This window comes from Scyliorhinus canicula, chromosome 3 (genome assembly GCF_902713615.1).
Source record: "Scyliorhinus canicula chromosome 3, sScyCan1.1, whole genome shotgun sequence".
Lineage (NCBI taxonomy): Eukaryota > Metazoa > Chordata > Chondrichthyes > Carcharhiniformes > Scyliorhinidae > Scyliorhinus > Scyliorhinus canicula.
The window spans coordinates 115250471-115275388 of NC_052148.1; the positions used below are offsets into that span (position 1 = coordinate 115250471).

At 45.0% G+C, this 24918-nt stretch overlaps 1 protein-coding gene across 2 annotated transcripts in view; it reads left to right on the forward strand.

The window, feature by feature from the left end:
* LOC119962886 (zeta-sarcoglycan) overlaps positions 1-24918 on the forward strand; it is a 1211045-nt gene that overhangs the window by 881404 nt on the left and 304723 nt on the right. For both annotated transcript variants that reach the window (XM_038791120.1, XM_038791121.1), the window contains one exon: positions 10075-10176. In XM_038791120.1, coding sequence (XP_038647048.1) covers positions 10075-10176 — 102 coding nt within the window. The remainder of the gene's footprint in view (positions 1-10074; positions 10177-24918) is intronic.

Genomic DNA, 24918 nt, shown 5'->3' on the forward strand with positions numbered 1-24918 from the left:
AAACTTGTAAAAGTTGATGTTCAGAGGGGTGTGGGTTACCCACAAAAGTGACAGAGGGAGTTATCCGACGGAAAGCTATTAGGGAGGCAAATGGCATGTTGGCCTATTTTACGAGGGATTTGGAGTTGAAGAATAAGGAAGTCTTGAAACAGTTGTACAGGACTTTAGTGAGACCGTATCTGGGGTTTAGTACACAGTTTTGGTCTTCATATCTAAGGAAGGATATACTCATATTGGAGATGCAAAGGAAAGGTTCACGATTGGTTCCTGGCATGAGAGGATTGTTCTATGATGAGAAGCTGAGTAAATTATATTCTCTGGGCTTTAGAAGAATGAGAGGTGGACTGATTGAAACATGCAAGATTCTGAAGTGATATAGGGTAGGTACTGAGAGGTTGTTTCCCTTGGCTAAGAAGACCAGAACACAGGAATGATCCTGTGGATCATTCTCAGTTTCAGGATAAAGGGCTAATCATTCAGAACTGAGGTGAGGAGAAATATTTTCATTCAATGCGTTGTAAATGTTTTGAAATCTGTATCCCCAAGGGTTGTGGTAGTGTCATTGTTCGATATGTGAGATAGACAGATTTTGTTTGGTCATTCAGGGAATCAAAGGATATGGGGAGCAAGCACGAACATGAAACTTAGGCAGAATATCAGCCATGATCATATTGGATAGTAGAGCAGGCTTGAGGGTCTGTATATTTCATTATTGATCCTTTTTCTTGTATTTTTATGTTAGAGAAGAGATTATGGACAGATTCTTTACCTATTGGACCCAATCTCAGCAGCAAGGAGTGAGGTGTCTGGCAGTGGATTGGGATCTCAAGAGTTTGTGGTTGAAAGTTTATCTCAGCCATCTCATTAGCATTACATTTCCAGGTTTCCTGAGAGGTCAGAAAGTGAGGGTATGATGATGGCCACCACCTATCAATTGATGGATCTCTTTGCAGGGACCTTGGAAGAGGTCAACATGGTTCCACTGTGCATCTATTACTGAGGATAGAGCAGGCATAAGGATGGATGTGTAATGTGGGAAGACTTTCCTCTCCCCATTTTTATGATATTTCCTTGGAGGTCATACTGCCGGCTGTGAGTGCCTATTGTTCCCTGTGAATGGGAGGAAGAAGCCATCCTCTCAGACACATCAGACATGCTCAGAGTATCTGAAGATGTGAGCAGATAGACTGTGGTCCCTCGCAGCTGCATTAATTGCTGCAAGAGATCCAATGATCTCCCAAGAACAGGAAAGGTGAGGGGCATCTCAAATTCAAGAGTCAACTCCCATACTCTAAATTTTCCAACCTGGGCAACACTCCTTGGAGTAACATATCTTGCTGCTTCACCTATTCGTCTCTTTCTCTCTGTACCTCCTCATATCATCTTCTGAACAATTAGCACTGACACTCACCCTCATATTATTGCCATATCACACCTATCCATCACAGTCATCTCCACAAATATTGTTGTTTTGTTTTCTGCACAATTCGTTTCTGAAACTCATGAGTCTCTGCTTTCTTTTCTTGCAAGAGAAGAGACTACTGAACACCAAGAAGAGGCTGAGAACCAGGGGGGCTCTCCAGTAAGAGACAAAGTGTCTTGCCTTAGCAATGCAGGGGTAGGACTATCCCCAGTACCTTGTGAGAGAATTACATGTCTCACTGCCACATGGCACATAACAAACCATCATGTGAATTTTTGGTCACCACTCATTGATAAATGGGCATTTGCACAATGATGACCTTGAACTTCTCCATTCACAGTTCTAATTCATTTCTTTCATTTCCGAAAGGTCTATCAAGTATGGAACAAGAACTAACACAAAAGGAGGAGGAAGACTCCTCAGAAAATCCTATGCATTGCAACGTTACTTGTGCACCCTCCAACAGCACAACTATACACACGTTGGTGGGGCCTTCAAGGGATATGGCTAGGTTGTTACATTGTAAGCCATACAATATAGGTAGCCAGCAATAAATGCTTGAAATAGAGGCAGCACGGTAGCATTGTAGATAGCATAATGGCTTCACAGCCCCAGGGTCCCAGGTTCGATTCCGGCTTGGGTCACTGTCTGTGCGGAGTCTGCACATCCTCCCCGTGTGTGCGTGGGTTTCCTCCGGGTGCTCCGGTTTCCTCCCACAGTCCAAAGATGTGCAGGTTAGGTGGATTGGCAATGATAAATTGCCCTTAGTGTCCAAAATTGCCCTTAGTGTTGAGTGGGGTTACTGGGTTATTGGGATAGGGGGAGGTGTTGACCTTGGGTAGTGTGCTCTTTCCAAGAGCCGGTGCAGACTCGATGGGCCGAATGGCCTCCTTCTGCACTGTAAATTCTATAATTCTATTATATGAAATGGGGACAGCAGTGCCTGTCAGAGGGTGCAGGACAATCCAAGCTCTCAACTGGATGCAGAGGGTGAATTTTGAGGGTTATTCATTAAGAGGACAATTCTGGAAAGAGTATCCATCTGCATGAAGTATCAAACACTGCAGGCAACATTTTGCATACTGACTTTTATAAATGGTCTGCCCATTCAGCCTGCAACTTTCAACAGGGTGGAGGAAAGTCTCGCTTTGGTTGTGTGGTGCATCACCGTAGTACGGCCAAGTGTTTTCTGGCACTTGATAGCAGCACAGTGTGTATGTGCCATGAAATGGAAGATAGAAGTTGGCATGCTTCTCAAAGCACTCCCACTTATAATCCCTCTGTCACCTAAGGCAGTACGGTGGCACAGTGGTTAGCACTGCTGCCTCACTGCACCAGGGACACTGGTTTGATTCCAACCTTGGGGACTGTCTGTGTGGAGTTTGCCCATTCTCACAATGTCTGCATGGGTTCCCCCGGGTTCTCCAGTTTCCTCCCACATTCCAAAGATGTGGTGGTTAGATTGCCATGATAAAATTGCTGCTTAGTGTCTACGGATGTCCGGGTTAGGTGGGATTACGGAGATTGGGCAGGGAGTGGGCCTAGCTGGGGTGTTCTTTCAGGGGGTTGGTGCAGACTTGATGGGCCAAATGGTCTCCTTCTGCACTATAGGGAGTCTATGATTCTACTCCAGGATAGTGCCCCACATGGTGTCCCTTACCATGATGATTGAGTTTACCCCTGCATAGGTGAGCTGGAGCTGTCATTGAAAGAACCTTGAGATTCCAATTGAGTACTTTCTTTAATGAGGAACATGATTCTATCAAAAATCTCCAAGATAGCTTCACTTCTCCATTTATAGCCACTTGCACATGCTGATTTTAAATGCTCTATTGTTGGCAGATAGGCCCCAAACCAAGAGAATATTGGCTCTGAGCAGACAGAGCAGGGGAATGATCAGCCTCATTTAAACTCAGCTGAAAACACAAGATTAGAATTTATAGGAATTACAAGACAAAGGCATTTTAGTTCCATAGTGAATCACTTGGGTGTTTATAACAGTACTGCTGAACTACTAGTTTAGAAATTATTAATGAATCATAAACTTTATTTCAAATCTTAATTGTTGTCCCTTATCTGTCAAATGGCCTTTGCCTCGAAGAAAATGGCACATCCAGAGCGGGCGAGGAGAGTAGGGTGCGAATGAGATGAAAGGATTATTGACTTTGGGAATGATTTGCATCGGGGGTTGAAAGGGAACACTGGATTCAGCACTGGTGTGCAATGGCTGCACACAATCAGGTTATTTGAACTGGCTATCACTGTCTATCACTGGCTTCTCTGGCAGCTAGATGAGAATCTGCAGGAACCCTGGACAGATCACTCCAAATAAACCCACTTATGTACAGATTAATTCAATCTACCCCAAATACACCTATTTAATGTACAAATTAATTCAATCCACCCTAAATATACCCACTTAATGTACAGATTAATTCAATGCACCCTGAATATACCCACTTAATGTACAGATTAATTCAATCCACCCCAAATACACCCACTAAATGTACGGATTAATTCAATCAACCACAAATAAACCCACTTAATGTACAGATTAATTCAATCTATTACAATACACCCACTTAATGCACAAATGAATTCAATCCACCCCGAACACACCCACTTAATGTACAGAGGAATTCAATGCACCCCACGTACACCCACATTTTTTGCAGATTAATTCAATCCACCCCAAACATACTCACTTAATGTGCCGATTAATTCAATCAACCACAAATAAACCCACTTAATGTACAGATTAATTCAATCTATTACAATACACCCACTTAATGCACAAATGAATTCAATCCACCCCGAACACACCCACTTAATGTACAGAGGAATTCAATGCACCCCACGTACACCCACATTTTTTGCAGATTAATTCAATCCACCCCAAACATACTCACTTAATGCCGGGACTGTCACTCATTCTTATTGTCACATTAAATGAATAACAGAAAAGAATGGGAAAACAGAGTTTTCTGGCCCGTATTTCCAGTCTGTGTAATTCTGTGTCAGGCGCACTAAACATTCTCAATATAGTGAGAAATGCTGCTGTAACTCTCATGTCCAGTTTGAATGTTCTATCTCTGGAATTCACACAAATTATGAAAATGAAAATCGCTTATTGTCACGAGTAGGCTTCAATGAAGTTACTGTGAAAAGCCCCTAGTCGCCACATTCCGGCGCCTGTTCTGGGAGGCTGGTACGGGAATTTAACCGTGCTGCTGGCCTGCTTGGTCTGCTTTAAAAGCCAGTGATTTAGCCTAGTGAGCAGAGACACCGCAGCACAACCCAGGGAGAGTTATTTTATAACAAGTTAAACTTCTCCAAACCAAACTAAAACTTGTACTTATCCCCAAAACCACAGAGTGACAGAGTCACAACAAAAAAAGTTTTACTGATTATCTCAACAGAATAACAACCAGTCTATCCACACTGTTTATTGCATGTCCAGTGAACATGTTGAAACACAAAGTGCCCCAATGACAGATGCTTATTTAAATATCCTTTTTCGCAGGAGGTCATGATGTTAGCGTCAATCTATTGTTGAGTAATGAGTCAAGAGTTCTGCTCCTTTCCCAAACACCTTTATTTTCCTTGAACACACTGTATACAAAACTCCATCACCACCATGAATGCCACCTGCAACCCCTTTACATCTCAGTGTCAATTATTGGATACTTACCGTCAATTTGATTTGTAATTTGAATGTCTCTTAATGACGGTAAAGATGAAGCAGTGACAGAGGATGCAGTTGCAACAGTTTACATGGATTTCAGCAAAGGCTTTGACAAAAGTCCCACATGGGAGACTTATTAAGGAGGCAAATGTACATGGGATACAGGGAAACTTGATAAAGTGGATTAAAATCTGGCTGAGCTGTAGGAAACAGAGGATGATGACAAACGGCTGCTTTAGTGACTGGAAGTCAGTGTCCAGTGGTGTACCACAGGGATCTGTGTTTTATCCCCTATTATTCGTCATTCATATAAATGACTTACATGACTACATGGGTGGTAAGATCAGTATGTTTGTGGATGACACAAAGATAGGCCGGGTGGTTAACAGTGAGGCTGAGTGTCTTGGGTTACAGGAAGATATACACGGGATGGTCAAATGGGCAGAAAAATGGCAGATGGAATTTAATCCTGAAAAGTGTGAGGTGTTACACTTTGGAAGAAGCAATTTGACAAGGAAATATTCACTGGGACACTTACTCTTATCAATCAAGGCATAGATTGCAAAAGCAGGGAAGTCGTGATGGAGTCAGAGAACTTTGGTGAGGCCACAGCTGTAGTACTGTGTGTAATTTTGGTCGCCACATTATAATGGGTGCATAGGCGTTTCACCAGGATGTTGCCTGGGATGAAGATTTAAATTATGAAAAGAGGTTTGATAGGCTTCGGTTGTTTTCTCTGGAGCAGAGAAAACTGAGGGGTGACCTGATCGAGATTATGAGGGCCATGGACAGGGTGGATAGGGAGCAGCTGTTCCCCTCAGTTGAAGGGTCAAGTTACAAGGGGACACAAATTCAAGGTGAGGAGCTGGAGGTTTAGGGGGTATTTGAGGGAAAACCTTTTTACCCAGAGGATGGCGATGGTCTCGAATGCACTGCCGAGGAGGGTGTTAGAGGTGGGATGCCTCACATCCTTTAAAAAGTACCTGGATGAGCACTTGGCAGTGTCATAACATTTGAGGCTATGGGCCAAGTGCTGGCAAGTGGGATTAGGATTGGCACATCAGGTGCCGTTCATGCGGTAGTGCAGATTCGATGGGCCAAAGGGCCTTTTCTGCACTGTATTTTTCTGTGATTTTTCTGTGACTCTATCCTCATCTTACCGCTCCTGCCGCTGCTCCTCTTTTTCAAAAGGGGAGTCACCACCTACCTCCTCCTGCAAAATCATTCGTCTCTGCAGCTCAGCGAGCAAAAGAACCAATAGAACAGCTGAGCATCATTGAAGTCACAATAATACTGTGGACAAGTGACACAGTTACATTTTGCTGACACAATGGCCGGAATTATCCAGCCATTCGGATTCTCTGTTCTGCCCGGCCGTTCACCCTCACCCCGTGGGTTTCCTGACAGTGTGGGATGACTTCTTTTTAAAAAAAAAAAATTTAGACTTGCCCAATTATTATTTTCCAATTAAGGGGCAATTTAGCGTGGCCAGTCCACCTACCCTGTACATCTTTAGGTTGTGGGGGTGAGACCCATGCAGACATGAGGAGAATGTGCAAACTCCATTCGGACAGTGATCTGGTGCCGTGAGGCAGCAGTACTAACCACTGCACCATCATGCTGCCCCTACGTGGAGTGTTTTCAATGGGAAATCCCATTGACAGGGACAGGAACGGAGAATCCCGCCGCCAGCAAACGACATGCCACCGAGAAACACATGGCTGGGGGAATGGAAAATCTAGCCTAATAACATATAAAAGCTGTTACATCGATGTGACATTCTTAAACTGCCTCTGTTACTGCAAAGAAAGCGGTGGTTGTACATTACTTTCCCAATCCTTTATACCCTAAATTGTGTGTTCGATTTGTAAGCAAGAAGTAGCACAATGGCTTATAGTTACTGACCTTATGCAACATACAGAAAATACTTTATTAGTCACACTATGTAGTTACGTTGTCAGGAAAATAAAGGCAGCTGTAAGGGATTTATATTTGTATTGGTAAACATTAGTTCTATGTATTTGAATTAATCCTGATGAGCTCTAGTGAAGTTCTGTTCTATTAATGTATTCATCGGAACTGACGTTATGAGTCCTCGCGTGGGAAACAGGAAGAGAGAAACAGCCATGGAAGAGATAACAAACTGGGGTGAATTCTCCGCCGGCGGGATGTGCAAAGCTAGGGCAAACCTGAATGTAAAGGCATGGTGTGTCGAAGCTGTAGAAAAAAAGGACACATAGGGAATTCCTGTAGGAAGAAATGCATGAAGGAAATAGCAAGAAGTTATTTCTGGTGGCCTAGACTGGATGTGGAAATTGAACAGAGAGGCAGAACATGTTCCTCCTGTGCAAAGGTAAGAAACCCTTAGCACCGCTACATCCATGGGAATTGTAATGAATCTTACCTCATTGGAAAGGCTATTGAGGAGCTAGGAGAAGTGTTTAGTAGTTTTGGATTCCCTGAACAATTGGTAAATGACAACGGACCTCAATTTGTCTCACAAGAATTTGAAAATTTCTTCCAAGAGAATGGTATTTAACATATTAAGTCCACAATGTACCACCCTGCTACTAATGGACAAGTAGAATGTTTCATCCAAACAATGAAACATGCCTTGAGAGTAACCAAGGAACAAGATTCGCTGGTCAAATGCCTTAGCAAGTTTCTACTGGTGTATAGGAATGCCACACAGTCCACAACGAAGACTATTCTTGCATTACCCAAGCATGTGATTGAAATGCACTTACCTCCCTTTGATGTGAGCAATATTTGTAAACATTGGGGTTTCAGCATTTATCATGGGCGCAGCTGGTTGGTGGAAGCATAAATTTGCATGGCAAGGGATAAGGAATTGAATCCCAATTTGCACTCCCAGGGGGATCATAAATCAGTTGCAATTCTCCTCCGGCAGAAGAACATTGCGCTGAATTCTCCAATTCCGAGGATATGTCTGCGGAATCCGACTGGTCTTACGCCGCAAAAATCGGCATTGCATTCACACCGATGCTGAACCCGGTGGGGGGGGGGGGGGGGGGGGGGGAGGGGGTGTGTAGTAGCCATGCCACGTAAAGTACCCAGATTTATCTGCCGATACGAACACCGAATTTCCGGATCCATGGCCACTCCGTATAACATGGCGCCGGCCGCGCGTCGACCCAATCTGCCAAAAACTCCCCCCCTCCCTCGGTAACCCACCTCGCCACTCCCGGAGCACTCCCACCAGTTTCCCCCAGCCGCTGCCGAAGTCCCCCTGGCGGAGGAATTGCACCCAACCCCCAACTCTGGCACAGCCTCCACATGAGATCCTCGGAAAGTGAGAGGACAACTGCCCCACTCTATCAGGGACTCTGGTCAATTGGTGCAGAGCATCGGGGAGGGCATCAGGTGATGTCCTGAGGCTCCCATAGTACACCATTTTTGAGGGGACGAAGCATTGGAAAAACAGAGCCGACCCCGATTCCGGCGCAAAAATGGATTCTCTGGCCATTTGCCGAACATGGTTTCGGCGTCAGCGATTGGAGAATCCCACCCAGAGTCTCCCAAATGGAGAATTCACCCCATGGTATTTTGAGCCAGGGTTCCAGTTAATGATATTCCTGCCCAGTCAGAACACCGACTAGAATCGTAACAATCGGCGCGATCTAATGGCCTCGTTGTTCCCAATGCAGTGACACGACGAGGCCATTAAATCTTGCGAGAGGCCGCTGGATCTCTCGCTGGGCAAGATCCAGATTAACCCGTTTCATTTAAATATGTCTCTGCTGGATTCTCCTGAGGCCCGGGGACTAATGGCCTCGCCTGGGAGTCCTCGCCATGATGCATTTTAGTTCATTCAAATGTGGACCATGCAAAATGGCACTTGGGGGTTGGTGGTCTCCAAGGCTATTGGAAGTTCCTGGTGGCTGGGCTCTGGGAAGCATGGTACCCTGGCACTCCTGGTATTTGGGAAGCTTGGCACTGCCAGCCTTGCAAAATAGAAGTGCCATTTTTACACTGCCAGGGTGACCAGGTAGCACTGCCAGCCTGCCTGAGGAACTGCCAGGGTGCCACGCTGGCAGTGTCAAGGTGCCCTGGTGCCAAGTTGCTCGTGCCAATGATTGGGCCCGAGGATGCCCTACCCATAATAGGGAGGCAATGGCGCAGTGGTATTGTCACTGGACCTGGATTCAAATCCAACTGGGCAGTTGGTGGAATTTGAAATTCAACACAAAAAATCTGGAATTAAAAGTCCAATGATGACCATAAACCTTTTATCGATTGTCGTAAAAACCCATCTGGTTCAGTAATGTCCTTTGGGGAAGGAAGTCTGCAAACCTTATCTGGTCTGGCCTACATGTGACTCCAGATCCCACAGTAATGTGGTTGACTCTGAAATACCCTCGGGAATGGACAACAAATGCTAGCCCAGCCAGCGACGCCCACATTCCCCGATCGAATAAAAAAAATGGTGGGATGGGTAGATCAAGGACCCCCTAAGACATATGTTGGGGCAGTGGGGTGGTCCGGAGGCTGTGGTTGAGGAGGAGAGGGGAGATCGAAAGATCGGGGCGGAATTTTAAAATGCCACCCGATGCGCGAATACTCTTCTTGCACTGGCGAGCTGAGTTCGTTGGTGCAAGAATTGACTAAAGTGCGGCCTCGGCCAGGGTTCTCAACTGAAGACAAAAAGAAATGACAGAGTCCCATTGGATAGCGGGGTCTTTCCCTGTGTTGCAGGCACCCTGCTATACGTGCCCAAAACGGGATTCTTTGTTTTGTGTGTTTTATCATGCCTATTGAATATAATCACAAGTTTGGTTGCCAGACTACATTCATGGGTTACTTAGTTACACTGAGCAGCAGCACATTGTAGCTTTTCATCTGAGAAACATTCTCATAACAAATGCTGTGACCATGTTTTTATCAAAAGAACAATTCTGTTTTATCCTTGAAATTTTGAATACATGTTTTCTTTTCCTGATTGCAGGATGGAATGGGAAACCTGAAAATCACAAACGAAGGGGTACGGCTGGAAGGCAAATCCGAGTTCCTTCTTCCATTATATGTCAAAGAAGTTCACTCACGAAAGGTAAGTAGGAACAGTCCTGGCAGTATTAAAAAATTTTAAATAATCTTATTTGTGAAGAATAGCTGGTGAGCTGAGGCAAAAAGAGAAAAAGTTAAATGTGAAATGGAGGTTCTAATATTCTTTCTAAATAATGCTACAGAGGTTGACTTAATATGAGTGCATTTCTTGTAAGGATATGAAAAATGTTGCTGGGAAATTAATTTGTGGAAGTTAGCTTTGTAACCCAGCTGAAAACAATTTCGCACCTCTTCCATTATACTGAAGCTCAGGTTTACATTTGTGAAATGTTATGTTTCTCTTTTCCTTTACTTTTTGAATGTTTCCCTCATCTTACACATTCTGAGTCCGAGTGGTATGCACCAAAATTGCTCTGAATCCAGCAGCTACGTGAGAATGGCCCAGATACATGGATCTTTATTTACAATATATTCTCGCTTTGAGTCACAGCATGGCTTCTGTTCAGATTAAGAGCTTACAATGTGGAAAAGTGTCAACACAAAGCCCATTTCTTACCTATCTTTCTCTGTGCAATTACACCCCTATGGTTTTCAGGTATTTTTAGTGATGTAAGTATAATAATTGTCTTAGTGAAATTGCTGCAATGTTTGTTGCACAGCTCATCTAGGCTCTTAATAATTGTTGAGACGTAGCAGAATTTTAAATGATGAACTCAGTGGTTTTTTCATGGGATGTGGGCATCACTGGTAAGGCCAGAATGTATTGCCCATCTCCAATTGCCCTTGAACTGAGTGGCTTTCTGGACCATTGCAGAGGGCAATTAAGAATCAACCACATTGCTTTGAGTCTAGTCACATGTAGGCCAGACTCCCTTTATGAGCAGCCAAATGCACTGTTGGTGATATTTTCATAGTTAGCATTATTGAGACTAGCTCTCAATTCCAGATTTCTCAAATTCCACCAGCTGCCATGGTGGAATGTGAACCCAAGTGCCCAGCCCATTAGCCTCAGCCTTTAAATTACTAGTCCAGTGGTATTACTGCTCGGACATCACCCCCCCCCCCTCTGAAAAATAGTTTCCTCTCTCCACAACTTGTGATTACAATTAATGATTTCACCCAATTAAGTGGAAAATGTAAACATTTGAATTATGAACAGCTTTTGAAGAGGTCCTGTCATGTGAGTGTCCCTTTAAAAAAGATTTTTATCTTATCACATGGCTTTGGTGATTTCATTTTTGTGGGTGAAGCTGGGCCGTGGCTGTGATGTGTTTTGGTTTCAGTTTCAGTTTGACCGCTGGGGACTCGAGGAGAAAGAAGTGTTTTTCCCTGTCTTTCTACATATTCCATTTTAAAAAACTGCTCCAGAAGTAAACAGGTTGTGGCTACCTGCCTTGGTAACTTAAAATATATAGTTTGCTTTCCGGAAGGAGCTTGAATCTGCTGGTTGAGACTGGATCAAAATCTTAGGAAAAAGACAAGTCCCATTCAAGTAAGAATGTAGTGTGCTGGGCCACGCCCTTGAATAGGGATTTTTGGTTTATTGCATTTTGTTATTGAATTCGAACAGTTAAGGGGGAATTCGTGATGTGCTATACATAGAGTACTGTAGCTGTGTGGTATCTTTATGTTTGTAATTGATAAAAATTCTTGCTGTGTGTTTCTTTTTTATATATATGTTAACTATATTCTTAGAATAAACCTTATTTTGATTAAAGTTTCTAAGGAGTCTGATGAATAACACCTGAGGCAAAGGCTTTTGTGCTAATCCAAGCCGAATTCAACATAAAGGTTGTAGGTCAATTGAACTCCATAATACATTTTGGAGTTCCTAAGCCCTGGCCCACAAGAGTCCTCAGAAAGTGTCTTATCTCATATTTCTCCATGCAGGCTGCTTCTAGAATGTTCCCTCTGAGTCTATTATCATGTGACTCTATGCGTCATACCATGGACTGTACCTATTATCCAGTCCCACATTTTTTTTGAAACCATTTTATTAAGGCATTTATAATTTTATAATAATAACAATAAACAGTACACATACAAATATAAACACAGTGCAAAGACCATCTCCCTCCCTCACAAGTCCCACCTCTTCTAAACAATAATGTAACTCCCCCCCCACCCCCCCACCTCTGCTGACAGTTAGTTTTCTCCAAAGAAGTTGACAAACTGGATGAACCCTAGCATTTGCCCTCTTAGGGCAAACTTTATTTTCTCAAGTCTGAGAAACCAAGCCATGTCACTAAGTCAGATCTCTGAATTCAGTCCCTCCACGCTAACAATATCCGTCTCCGGGCTACCAATGAGGCAAAGGCCAAGACGTCAGCCTCTCTCACCCCCTGGACTCCCGGAACTTGCGACACTGCGAAAATCCCCACCTCTGGACTCGGCACCACCCTTGTTTTTACCACCATGGACATGACATCTGTAAAACCCTGCCAAAATCCCCAAAGCTTTGGACATGCCCAAAACATATGGACATGGTTTGCTGGCCTTGCACATCTTGCACATCTGTCTTCTATCCCAAAAAACTTGCTCATCCAGGCCACTGTCATGTGTGCCCGGTGAACGACCTTAGACTGAATCATACTGACCCTGGCACATGGTGAGGATGTGTTAGCTCTGCTTAACGCATCACCCAAAGACCTGCCTCTATCTCCCCCCCCACTCCCAGCTCATCTTCCCATTTGCACTTTATCTCCTCTGTCTGCGTTTCCTCCGACTCCATGCGTTCTTTATAAATATCCGCAACCTTCCCCTCTCCTACCCCCATTCTGGAGACTACTCTGTCCTGTATCCCCCGAGGCAGTAGGGGTGGAAAGGTCGAAACCTGCCTTTGCAGAAAATCCCGTACCTGCAGATATTTGGATCCATTTCCTGCTGGCAAGTCAAATTTCTCCTCTAAATCCCACAAACGGGAAGCTCCCATCTATAAATAGATCCCCCATCCTCTCAATCCATGCTCCCTGCATCTACAAAACCCCTCATTCAGCCTTCCCGGTACAAACCGATTGTTATTGCCGATGGAGCCCAGACCGATGCTCCCTCCTCTCTCATATTCTTCCTCCAATGTCCCCAGACTCTCAGGGCCGCCACTACCATCGGGCTTGTGGAGTATCGGGCCGGCGAGAACGGCAGAGGTGCCGTTACCAATACCCCCAAACCTGTGTCCTTGCATAATGCCGCCTCTACTCGCTCCCACATCGACCAACCCCCACTACCCACTTCCTAACCATATCTATGTTTGCCGCTCATTATTAGTTGCTAAAGTCCGGCAGCGCCAACCCACCTTCCCCTGAGCCACGCTCCAGCAACAATTTCTTCACTCACAGGGTTTTACCCGCCCACACAAAACCTGAAATCATCTTGTTTACTCGTTTAAAAAAGGCCCTTGGGATAAAGATGGGGAGGCACTGAGAAACAAACAGAAACCTCGGGAGGACTGTCATTTTCACGGTCTGCACTCTCCCTGCCAGTGACAGCGGGAGCATGCCCCACCTTCGAAAGTACTCCTTCATTTGTTCTACTAGCCGGGTCAAATTTAGTTTATTTAACAGCCCCCAGTCCCGTGCCACATGGATTCCCAAATAACGAAAGCTCCCTCCCACCATTCTGAACGGCAGCTCTCCCAGTCTCCTCTCCTGCCCCCTTGCCTGGATCGCAAACATCTCGCTTTTCCTGATATTCAATTTGTACCCCGAAAACCAGCCAAATTCCCCTAAAATCCGCATAATCTCTCCCATACCCGTTAACAGGTCGGAAATATACAGGAGCAGGTTATCGGCATATAGCGAGACCCTGGATTCTAACCCCACCTCAGTCCACCCCCTTCCAGTCCCTTGAAGTTCTTAGTGCCATCACCAGTGGCTCTATGGCTAAAGTGAACAGCAGTGGGGAGAGGGGGCATCCCTGCCTAGTCCCCCATTGCAATTTAAAATAGTCCGACGTCAATCAATTCATTCAGACACTCACCACCGGTACCTGGTACAACAACCGGACCCAATCAATATAGCCCCGCCCAAACCCAAAACGCCCCAACACCTCCCACAGATAGTTCCATTCCACCCGGTCGAAGGCCTTTTCTGCAACCACTACTTTCACCTCCCTCCACTCCGGGGGCATCAAGATCCCGTTTATGAGCCTTCTAACATTAGCCGTTAGCTGTCTGCCTTTAACAAACCCTGTCTGGTCCTCCCCTATCACCACTGGGACCCAATCTTCTATCTTTGAGGCCATGATTTTAGCCAACAGTCTGGCATCAACATTCAAGAGGGAGTTTGGCCTGTATGACCCGCATAGCTCATCCACTTCAGGATCAGTGAGATCGAGGCCTGTGACATTGTCAGGGGAAGGAGACCCCACCCCCCATCTTCATTAAATGTCCTCACCAGCAGTAGGCCCAGCATCTCAGAGAACGTTTTGTAAAATTCCACTGGGTAGCTGTCCGGTCCCGGGGCCTTAACCGACTGCATGGCCTCTAGCCTCTCTGCTATTTCTTCAATCCCGATCGCGGCTCCCAACACCTCCGCCAACTCTTCCTCCACCCTCGGAATCTCCAGCCCTCCCAGAAACTGCCTCATCACTTCCACCCCAGCTGGGGATTCCGTCTCATATAGCTGGCAGCCAAACGCTTAAATGCCCCATTCAACCGTGCTGGGTCCAAGACCCTGGGCGCGACTCTCCCAGCCCAGCGCTGGGCCAGAGAATTGCCGCAACCGTGCCACGCCACCCCGACGCTGGCGCACGATTCTCCGAAGTGCGGAAAATCGGCGCCATTTGCGCCGCCGCGTTTGGCGCGGCGCTGGTCGCGGGCCATTGTACACTGTGGGGCCGCCGATTCTCTGGCCCGGATGGGCCGAGCGGCCGCGCTGAAAAAGCAGAGTCCCGCCGGCGCCGTCCACATTCGGTCACTGCCGGCGGGAACTCTGCGCGAAGGGTCGGGGGTGCGGCCTGGGGGGGGGGGGGGCTCTGTCCCCAGCGGGCCCTCCGATGGGGTCTGTCCCCGATTGGGGCGGGCCGACTTTGTTGCGCATCCGGTCCCAGAAGCCCCAAGCCATGTTGCGTCGGGGCCGGAGCGTTCAGTAAGGCGACCGCGCATGCGTGGGTTGGCGCCGCCCAGTAAGTGAGGCTGGAGTGGTGTGAACCACTCCAGTGCCATGCTGGCCACCTTAGGGGGACTGAATTGCTAGTGCCCACACCCGTTTTGCGCCTTCGTGAAAAGCGACGACGTTCACGACGATGCGGACACTCTGTCCCAAGATCGGTGAATCGCGCCCCGTGTTCCCAGCTGTGTTCTTCACTCTACCTATCTCCCTGGCTGCCTCCCTTTTCCTTAACTGGTGTGCAAGCAATCTGCTGACCTTCTCTCCGTACACATATATATCGCCCCCCTCGCCTTCCTCAATTGGTCCACTGCCTTCCCCGTAGACAACAGACCAAACTCTATCTGTAGCTTCCGCCGCTGCTTCAATAACCCTGCCTCCTGGGCCCCGGCATATTTCTTGTCCACCTGGAGTATTTCCCTAACCAATCTATCTATCCCTGCTCTCTCCACCTTCCTCTTGTGGCCCTGTATCGATATTAGCTCCCCTCTAAGCACTGCTTTCAGCATTTCCCAAACCATTGCTGCTGAGACTTTCCGTGTGTCGTTTATTTCCAGATAGTTCTGGATGAACTCCCTCACACACCTGCACACCCCTCGTCCGCTTACAGGCCTACATTCAATCTACCTCCCTCCGTGTCTTTGAGCTCGACCGGTCCAACCTTGGATCAATGACCGTATTAAAGTCTCCCCCATGATCAGCTTGTGTGAATCCAGGCTGTCCCTAACACCTGTCTTATAAACTCCGCATCAATCCAGTTTGGTTCGTAGACATTCACGAGCACCACCGGTGTCGCCTCCAGCTTCCCGCTGACCATGATATACCTGCCCCCTATATTCACAACTATTTTCTCTGCCTCTAATGACAGCCGTTTATTAATCATGATTACGACCCCCCCCCCCCCCCAGCCTTCGAGTCCAACCCCGAGTGAAATACCTGCCCGACCCACCCCTTCCTTAATCTGGTCTGATCTGTTACCCTCAGGTGTGTCTCCTGTAGCATTGCCACACCCGCCTTCAATCCCCTCAAATGCGCAAACATGCAAGCCCTCTTAACCGGCCCATTCAGCCCTCTAACATTCCACGTGATCAGCCTGACTGGGAGGCATCTCGCCCCTCCGCCCTGCCGATCACCCATCACCCTTCTTAGGCTAACCTCCAGCTCGCCACCCACGTCCCCGCAGACCCGCCCTTCGGTTCCCCCTCATCCTCGACATCCCATTTGTCTCCCAACAACAATCCCTCCACTGTCAGCAGAGTATTTCTCCTCCTCCCCCTCCCCCCATGAACAGAACAACAATTCCAACCCCCTTTCGCAAACATATCATCTGCTCACCCCCGCTGCGCTTCCGTGAGCTAGCCCTCCCAGCTAGCCTGGTAGCTTCCCCCATGGCGCCAAACATATTCAAAAAACACAGTTCCAACCAAACACAAAGAAAAGAAAAAGAAGATCCATCCATCCTTTCCCCATCAGCACCAGGTCAACTTACAAAACTGAGCAACATCCCAGGAATCAATATGAAAAACATTTCACATACAGTTCAAAAGTGAGAATAACTTTAACAAAATCGATACAGCATTATGTTGCTCGTTCTGGGTGAGTGTGCTCAACACTCAATTGGCTCTGTTTTATTCCTAAGCTCTAGAGTTGCCAGCTATCTGTATGATACCGCCACGAGGTTCAAGTTCAAGTTCAGATCAATGACTCAATACACCAGTTAGTAAGTTCAAACAAGACACATTTATTATTACACAGTTATTTACTTCTCATGCATATAATACGAAGACTAAACTATTCCTACCACTACTAGGCCAATACTTATCTGGAATAAGGGAACTGCCGGATCAGGGAACAATGGCCTCTTGCTCTGTCCTGGATCCGCCGGCTTCCAGTTGGTGTGGACTAAAGGGGTCAGGAGTGTCTATTCTCGTAGGGGGCATTGTATGACACTTACTTGTTGGTGTAGCAACTGGCCAGACCTCTCCTTCTCACGTTCAAGTTCCTGGAGAAGGTGTTCTGCTGGGAGGGCCGGCTAAGAGAGAGAGTTGGGGTCGGGGTCTCTGTCTTATACTGTTTTGGGTTTCGCGCCCATCTGGGTGGACCCTCTATAAACTTGCAATCGATTGGACCTCATACCAATCAATTGGTTTGAATTCCCCAATACTGTTGCTGTTTCCAATCGCTGGGCGGTTCTTGGGGCTGTTTGTAACTTATTGTCCGGGACTCCTGCTGGCACAGAGGAGTCTAGCTTGGCCTTTGTTACTCTTAATTGTGTCCATTGTGCCCGGGAATCACCGGGAATCGCTAAATTAGTATGCAAACTTGTTAGTTTCTATGCTGTCTGGTTTCTTCACAGACAGAATCCACAGAGAGGTTCTGCAACCTGCTTGCCTCTCTGACATTGTCCAATTTTCCCTGCATGCAACTCAATGTTCCATTTTATGTCAGGAAGTGGCCAGCTTCGGTGGCTACAATTACCTATCCCAAGAGTTCGGTGTCCTCAGTCACCTGCCAGCCCTTTACTTTTAGTAAAGTTTATCGCCTCATCCGGCGACTCAAAATAGAGTTCCTGATCTTCAAAAGTGACCCATAAGTGAGCTGAATATAATAGCCCAAACTTCACATTCTTCTTGAAAAGGGCCAATTTTATTCTGTTGAATCCCGCTCTTCTTTTGATCAGATCTGCACCCTGGTCCTGGTAGATGTGCAGCATGCTGTTCTCCCGCTTGCAGCTCCGTGTATACTTGGCCAACTGCAAAATCTGTTCCTTATCCAGGAACCGGTTCATTCGCACCACCATTGCCCTCGGCAGCTCGTTCACATGCGGTCTCCTCGCAAGCGTTCTGTGCGTTCTATCCACTTCCAAGGGTCGAGCAAATGCCCCATCACCCATTAACTTCTCAAGCATATTCACCACATAGGCCCTTGCGTCCATTCCCTCGTAGGCCTCAGGAGGCCGACGTTCCTCAAATTCTGTCGACGGGACCTGTTCTCCAGGTCCTCCACCTTCTCCTGCAGCCTTTTCTGCTGTTTTGCCAGGCTGTACAATTGTTTGAGTTTTCCCAACTCCTGTTTTGAGTTGCCAACTATCAAACTGAGGGTCATTATTTCCACCTGGTATCTTTTCATTGTCTCCGAAATGTGTTTTTTCAGTTTATTGTGCGTCCTGAGTTTCAAGTCTTCCAGTTTAGCTGATGCAATAATTTTCCTGTAAATTAGTTTACTTTTTGAATATTTTGCTTTTTTTGAGTTACCTCAGATAGCTTTTCATCATTCACTGTTCACTCTGCACTGCCATGTGCTGTTGCAGTTTGGGTACCATGTCAGCATTTTCAATAACCCTATTTTTAAGCCTTTCACTTGATTCTCAGCCATTTCTTTCTTCAGCACTCAACTCTTCAGCTCGTGCATTGCATTGCATGGTTGGTAACCATCTTGTGATTTTCTTGGATTTGTCTCACTTACTTTGGGGCTGTTTCCCTCACTCTGGAGTCTCTTGTTGCCCTCTCTCTGGGCTTCATTGTGGCCTTGGTACTTAGTTGGGTATTGCCCTCTTTCTGGGTCTGTTCCACTTCTCTGTGCATAGCTGTTTTTTTCTAGCTGTTATTTTTTTCTTGTAGATTCATAGTTAAATGATGTTTCATGGGCCTTTTAAAAAAAAAATCTTTTTAAAAACTTCAAAATGGCAGCACTTATTTTCTGGGTGATTCTCTTTATTTATCTCTGCACGTGTGCTTTTTGTCTTTGTGAAGGCCTGCACTTTTCCGATTTTGGCGGGCACTCCGACAATCAGCCTCTTTGTTTTCTTGAAGGCATTTGAACTTCTGGAAGCTTGCTTTTAACAAAACACCACTCAATTATTTTTGCCTTTAAACTCTGCAGAAGAGGTTTCCTTTGTATTAACATCTATAGGACTTTCCCTTTCTTTTTTTCTATCGTCTGCAGGATTCTCTCATTAACTCTGCCAGCCAATTTTTATTTAACTTTTTCACAAGTTCTGTGGCAGGACAGGCTTTTGCAGGCCATGTTGGTCCAGACATGGTCTGGACTGGCATGTTTCCTGCTGGCATTGTGGAGAAACTGGCGTGGGAGGGAAAATTCCAGTTGGGCCTTCATCTGAATCTTCATGGGATCCAAATCAGTTTCACTCTGCTCTCCAGTAGCTTTCCTTATTTGCCATGGTGAGCACCAGCAGAAGGTCCCATGGGAAATTCATGCCAGCATGAAACCTACTTTTGGGCCTCCTACATATTCTCCCCCTGCCCACCATTGATTCCACTGGTGCCGGCATGGGAACATTTTGCCCACTGTCTCTGCAGCTTTCTCTTTTGGAACCCTGGTTTGTAGCCCATTACATCCCGGGATTTGATGGATTTTGGTACCTTAAATTCTCCAATATTATTTTCTGCTGTATTATTTTCCAAATTTCCCTCAATGATTTTAGCCCCTAGATCATTGTCTATTTCTGGAATGAGTCTTGTATCTTCTTCTGTGAAGAAAGGCACAAAATATTTTTTCAATGTCTGCCATTTCTTTATTCCTCATGATAATTTCTCTCGTCTTTGAGATAATGCATACTTGAGCTATTTCCTTTTTTAAAATATATTTATAAAAACTTTTACAATCTTTTTATATTTCTGGCTTTTACTCATTCTATTTTTCCCTTCGTATCAACTTTTTGGAGGCCCTTTGCTGATTTACAAAACACTGTCATATTTTGTTTTACAACGTTGTAATCCTCTTCCTTCATTCTAAAGCTATCCATAACTTTCTGCATGAACCAGGAGTGGGTCTTTCTTGCTGAGTTTTTGTTTTTAAATGGAATGTAGTTTTGTTGAAAATTTTTGAATTGTTTCTTTAAATGTTTCCTACCCTTCACTTACTTCTGCACCTCTCAGTCTACTTACCCAACTAACCTGTGTCAGTTCTCCCTTCATATCTATACTTCTCTCTGTCTTTCAGGAGAAGGTAGCAGATAATAGGAGGCAGCAGGGCAGAATTGGAGGACAAAAACACCTCCATAGATGAGACAGTGTTGAGCATGATGGGAAAGGTATAGCTGAGGCTATGGCCAGCAGCTGGGTTGGGGTGGTGAACGCTGAGGTTATCTGGCTGCCAAATCCTCTTTCTCTCATCTTGCTTCTTCCTCTGTCCACAATCTCTTCTTACTAACAAGATGTGGATATTGTAAGCACATTGTGAGGTGATGATGCAGCTGTACAAAACCTTGGTCAGGCCACATTTGGAGTACTGTGCGCAGTTCTGGTCGCCTCATTTTAGGAAGGATGTGGAAGCTTTGGAAAAGGTGCAAAGGAGATTTACCAGGATGTTGCCTGGAATGGAGAGTAGGTCATACGAGGAAAGGTTGAGGGTGCTAGGCCTTTTCTCATTAGAACGGAGAAGGATGAGGGGCGACTAGATAGAGGTTTATAAGATGATCAGGGGAACAGATAGAGTAGACAGTCAGAGACTTTTTCCCCGGGTGGAACACACCATTACAAGGGGACATAAATTTAAGATAAATGGTGGAAGATATAGAGGGGATGTCAGAGGTAGGTTCTTTACCCAGAGAGTAGTGGGGGCATGGAATGCACTGCCAGTGGAAGTAGTTGAGTCGGAAACACTAGGGACCATCAAGCGGCTATTGGATAGGTACATGGATTAGGGTAGAATAATGGAGTTTAGATTAACTTCTTCTTAAGGGCAGCACGGTAGCATTGTGGATAGCACAACTGCTTCACAGCTCCAGGGTCCCAAGTTCGATTTCGACTTGGGTCACTGTCTGTGTGGAGTCTGCACATCCTCCCCGTGTGTGCGTGGGTTTCCTCCGGGTACTCCGGTTTCCTCCCACAGTCCAAAGATGTGCAGGTTGGGTGGATTGGCCATGAAAAATTGCCCTTAGTGTCCAAAATTCTATGATTAACCTAGGACAAAAGTTCGGCACAACATCGTGGGCTGAAGGGCCTGTTCTGTGCTGTATTTCGCTATCTATCTATCTATACTTTTATTTGGTCTTCTGCCCTCACCAATAGTTGTTCCTTTTTGATTTCAAATATCCAAGAATGGGGGCCTTCCCAATCTGTGGAGGAAGAGGGAGAAAATAGTGACGATGTAGAGACACCATTGCGTATTCTTACACTCACAGCTCAGAGACTGACACTGCACGCATCTTAAAGGGCAGAACAGAGGAGCCATCTGTATGCGATGAAACACCCAACACAATTGGGCAGAACCAGGGTGGGGGAAATGATTGCACCAGCATGGTAGTGGGTCAAAATTTTGCTCATATTGTCAGCAGTGGCAATGAAGCAATCAGATACAGAAAGGTTAAGGACCCACTTGCCTTGACAGCCACAGGCTATCCTGACCTTGCTCTAGTTTGTGGAAGCAGTTATGCCTGCAGCATTTTGTCTGTTTTAATAATGAAAGAAAGGCACGGTCACTCATAAGGGATTGTGTATGCTTATTGTGGGTTCATTTATTTAAACTAGATATGTGAGAACAGATATACATGGATAGCAAGCTTGAAGACATCAGAGATGTATGTCTGTGTTCTGCTCACAGGCAAAAGTGAAACTAAGACTGGGTCATAATTGTAATAAAATATAAAATAATAATTATAATATAAACATAATTATGGATCATTTCATATGTGTGGCATGGTTGTACATGGTTATCATTGCTGTCTCACAGCGCCAGGGACCCAGGTTCTATTCCGAACTTGGGTGACTGTGTGGAGTTTGTAAGTTCTCCCCATGTCTGCAGGGCTTTCCTGCAGGTGCTCTTAGTTCCTCCTACAGTCAAATATGTGCAGGTTAAGTGGATTTACCATGCTAAATTACCCCTTAGTGTCCAAAGATGGTTTGGTTACAGGGTTGCAGAGGTAGAGTGGCGGTGTGGGCCTATGTAAGTTGCTCTTTCAGATGGTTGGTGCAGGCTCAATGGGCCAAATGGTATCCTTCTGAACTGTAAGGATTCGGTGATTCTATATGGCGTACTTCCAATTTATTGTAGGCATGTTGCTATCCCTTAAAGGCATATTATAAACAGTTGGCAGACTTTGACAATGTGTTTATTGTGAATCATAGAATAGAATCAAGATAGATATCTGAAGCATTCGTCCTGACTGAAATTCAGTTAAGAGATTAGTTCCCTCGAGACCAAAGGCAAATATGGCCTCCTGTTGAAATCCCCTATCTCCCTGTTCTATTCCTTCTCCCTGTCTAGCAGTTTGTCCTGTTTTTATGGAGTCCCTTCATTCTTCCAGTCATGCTGTGTTCCCACAGAGAGTCCTACTAAGTCACCCATATATAGAAGCAGCTGTCAGAATAAAAACTTTTTAATCAAAAAGGTAATTTCACACCAGCAAGAACACTTCTTTTCTGCTATTGAAACCTTAGCGAAGTATAGGAAAGATTTAAAAAGGCAGACAATTGACCCAGCGGCCAAAGTAAGTATTTCAGCAAGTAACTTGTAAATTGTTCATAATCCCTTCAAATGAAGCAGGGGAGATTTTCAGTTCATTTAACATTTATTCAGCTTTGCGAGGTAAAGATGAGTCATTGACTGTGGCATTCAAATGTGGCAGTCCAGTTGTCGAAAGCAATACTGCGCACCGATGTTAGCATCAACCTGCTCTGTATGCACTTGGCGGTCATTAAGAGTGCAGAAGTAAACCTGTCTACCAAGATGGAGTCTAGTGCACTTCCATGAGAACTGTGCCTGAGTCTCTCAGATCCTAGTTTGAGCATTGGGAAGCCATATCCTATCTAAAAATAGAGCGCCACTGATTCCAATTTCTTACCTCAAATATTAATTTTGAGCCCCAAACTCAATTTGGTGTTGGCTGTTCACTAAGGACCTCAGATAATCTGTCTCCCGTATTTAGCTTCATTGAAGTGATGTCTGAATTGTGATGCCGATTAATTGTCCAATATTATGAATATTAAACACAAGGGTTTGACGTTTTCACTCAGTTACACTGTTTATTTTTGGTAAATTGGGCTCAATTTTGGCATAAATAGTGCAAATAATTGCTGACTTTTAAGCACCTGTTCAATGCATCTGGAGTTTTTGTGATCTTTAGTACTATTTTAGAACATTACACTCTGACCAGGCCCTAACTACAAAACAGTCACTATTGGGTGTTACCGCTAATTGCGCACTTTTGCAGACCTTCGCCGAGGCTCCCAAAATTACATTGGATCTTTCGGATGCAAGGAAATTAATTGGGATCATTTAAAAGGTTGCAAATAAAAGTAGTTTTTATAATTTATTAAAGAACCGACCGCTGTACCCCAAAATACTTCTCTATAATTTGAAAAACATTTTCCAATCATTTAAATTTACCTTACTTACAGGTGGTAGATTGACAGCTCAATTTAAAATGCTTATTTTTTGTGTTAAACACATTTTCAGCTACATTAATAAACTTGAACCAAATGACCACTGTTAAATATATCAAGCAATTTATTTGGGAGCAATATTTTTAAATTACGTTTGAAAGTGTTGGCTAGTTGAGTTGTTTTGTGGCTGCATTTAGTGATCTGCAACTTAATTTTTTAAAATAAATTTAGTGTCCCCAATTCATTTTTTCCAATTAAGGGGCAATTTAGCGTGGCCAATCCACCTCCCTGCACATCTTTGGGATGTGGGGGCAAAACCCATGCAAACACGGGGAGGATGTGAAAACTCCATGCGGACAGTGACCCAGAGCCGGGATCGAACCTGGGACCTCGGCACCGTGAGGCAGCAGGGCTAACCACTGCGTCACCATGCTGCCCTCATCTGCAACTTAATTTGATGGGAACTTTGGGGGGGAAAACATTACTTTTCAAAATGGGCAAAATTTGTGCCTGTGTGCCCTAAATTGTGTAATCTGGTGGCCAAGTTGTACTCTTCAGAAATGTTTGATTTTGTTGTGTAAAATAAATAATCCAGAATATGAACAGTGTCGTACTGCAGATGAAAAGTAACAGAGGTCTACCACATTTAATATTTTGTAAGGATAATAATTCAATCTGATGGCCTGAATTTAGTTTATTTGGGGCAAGGAAGTTATCCAATTGGACCTGGCTGTGATACGCAGAAGTGAAGGTATGGGAAAAGAGAAATTATCTGGATTTTTTACATGATAATTTGAAGACCTTGAAACGGTTAGGTATAACTTTTAAACCGGCAATTAAATCTGGTGGCAGGGTTGATAATTCATAGTCTGTAGACAGAGAGATGTGAAGGACTAAAGGATTGTGCTTTTTTCATTATGAGAATTTTAATGACCTAACGAAAATATGAATTTAGGCTAAATTATATTTGCATGCAATTATTCCTTTAGATATCATTATGTGGGGCATGTGCAAATAACCAGATTGGCCATATGCATCCGTACAACAGTTTCCAATATCCTGCAGAAAGTTTTCCCATTAGCAGGGACAGGATATTTGTCCATTGATACTTGGTATCCAACTAAGCCTTCCTTTCTTTGTAGTAAATGTGGCACAAAATGTTTTTCCCTTGAAAAGCATTTAATGCCAGTTGACCTTCTGTGACATTACATCCGGCGACTCAAGATCGAGTTCTTGAATGTATTCAGATTTTCCGCCAGTGCCTGTCCATTGTATTCACTGTGCGTTGGAACCCTGCTTCAGGATGTCTACTGCATTCCCCACAAAGTTACAGTG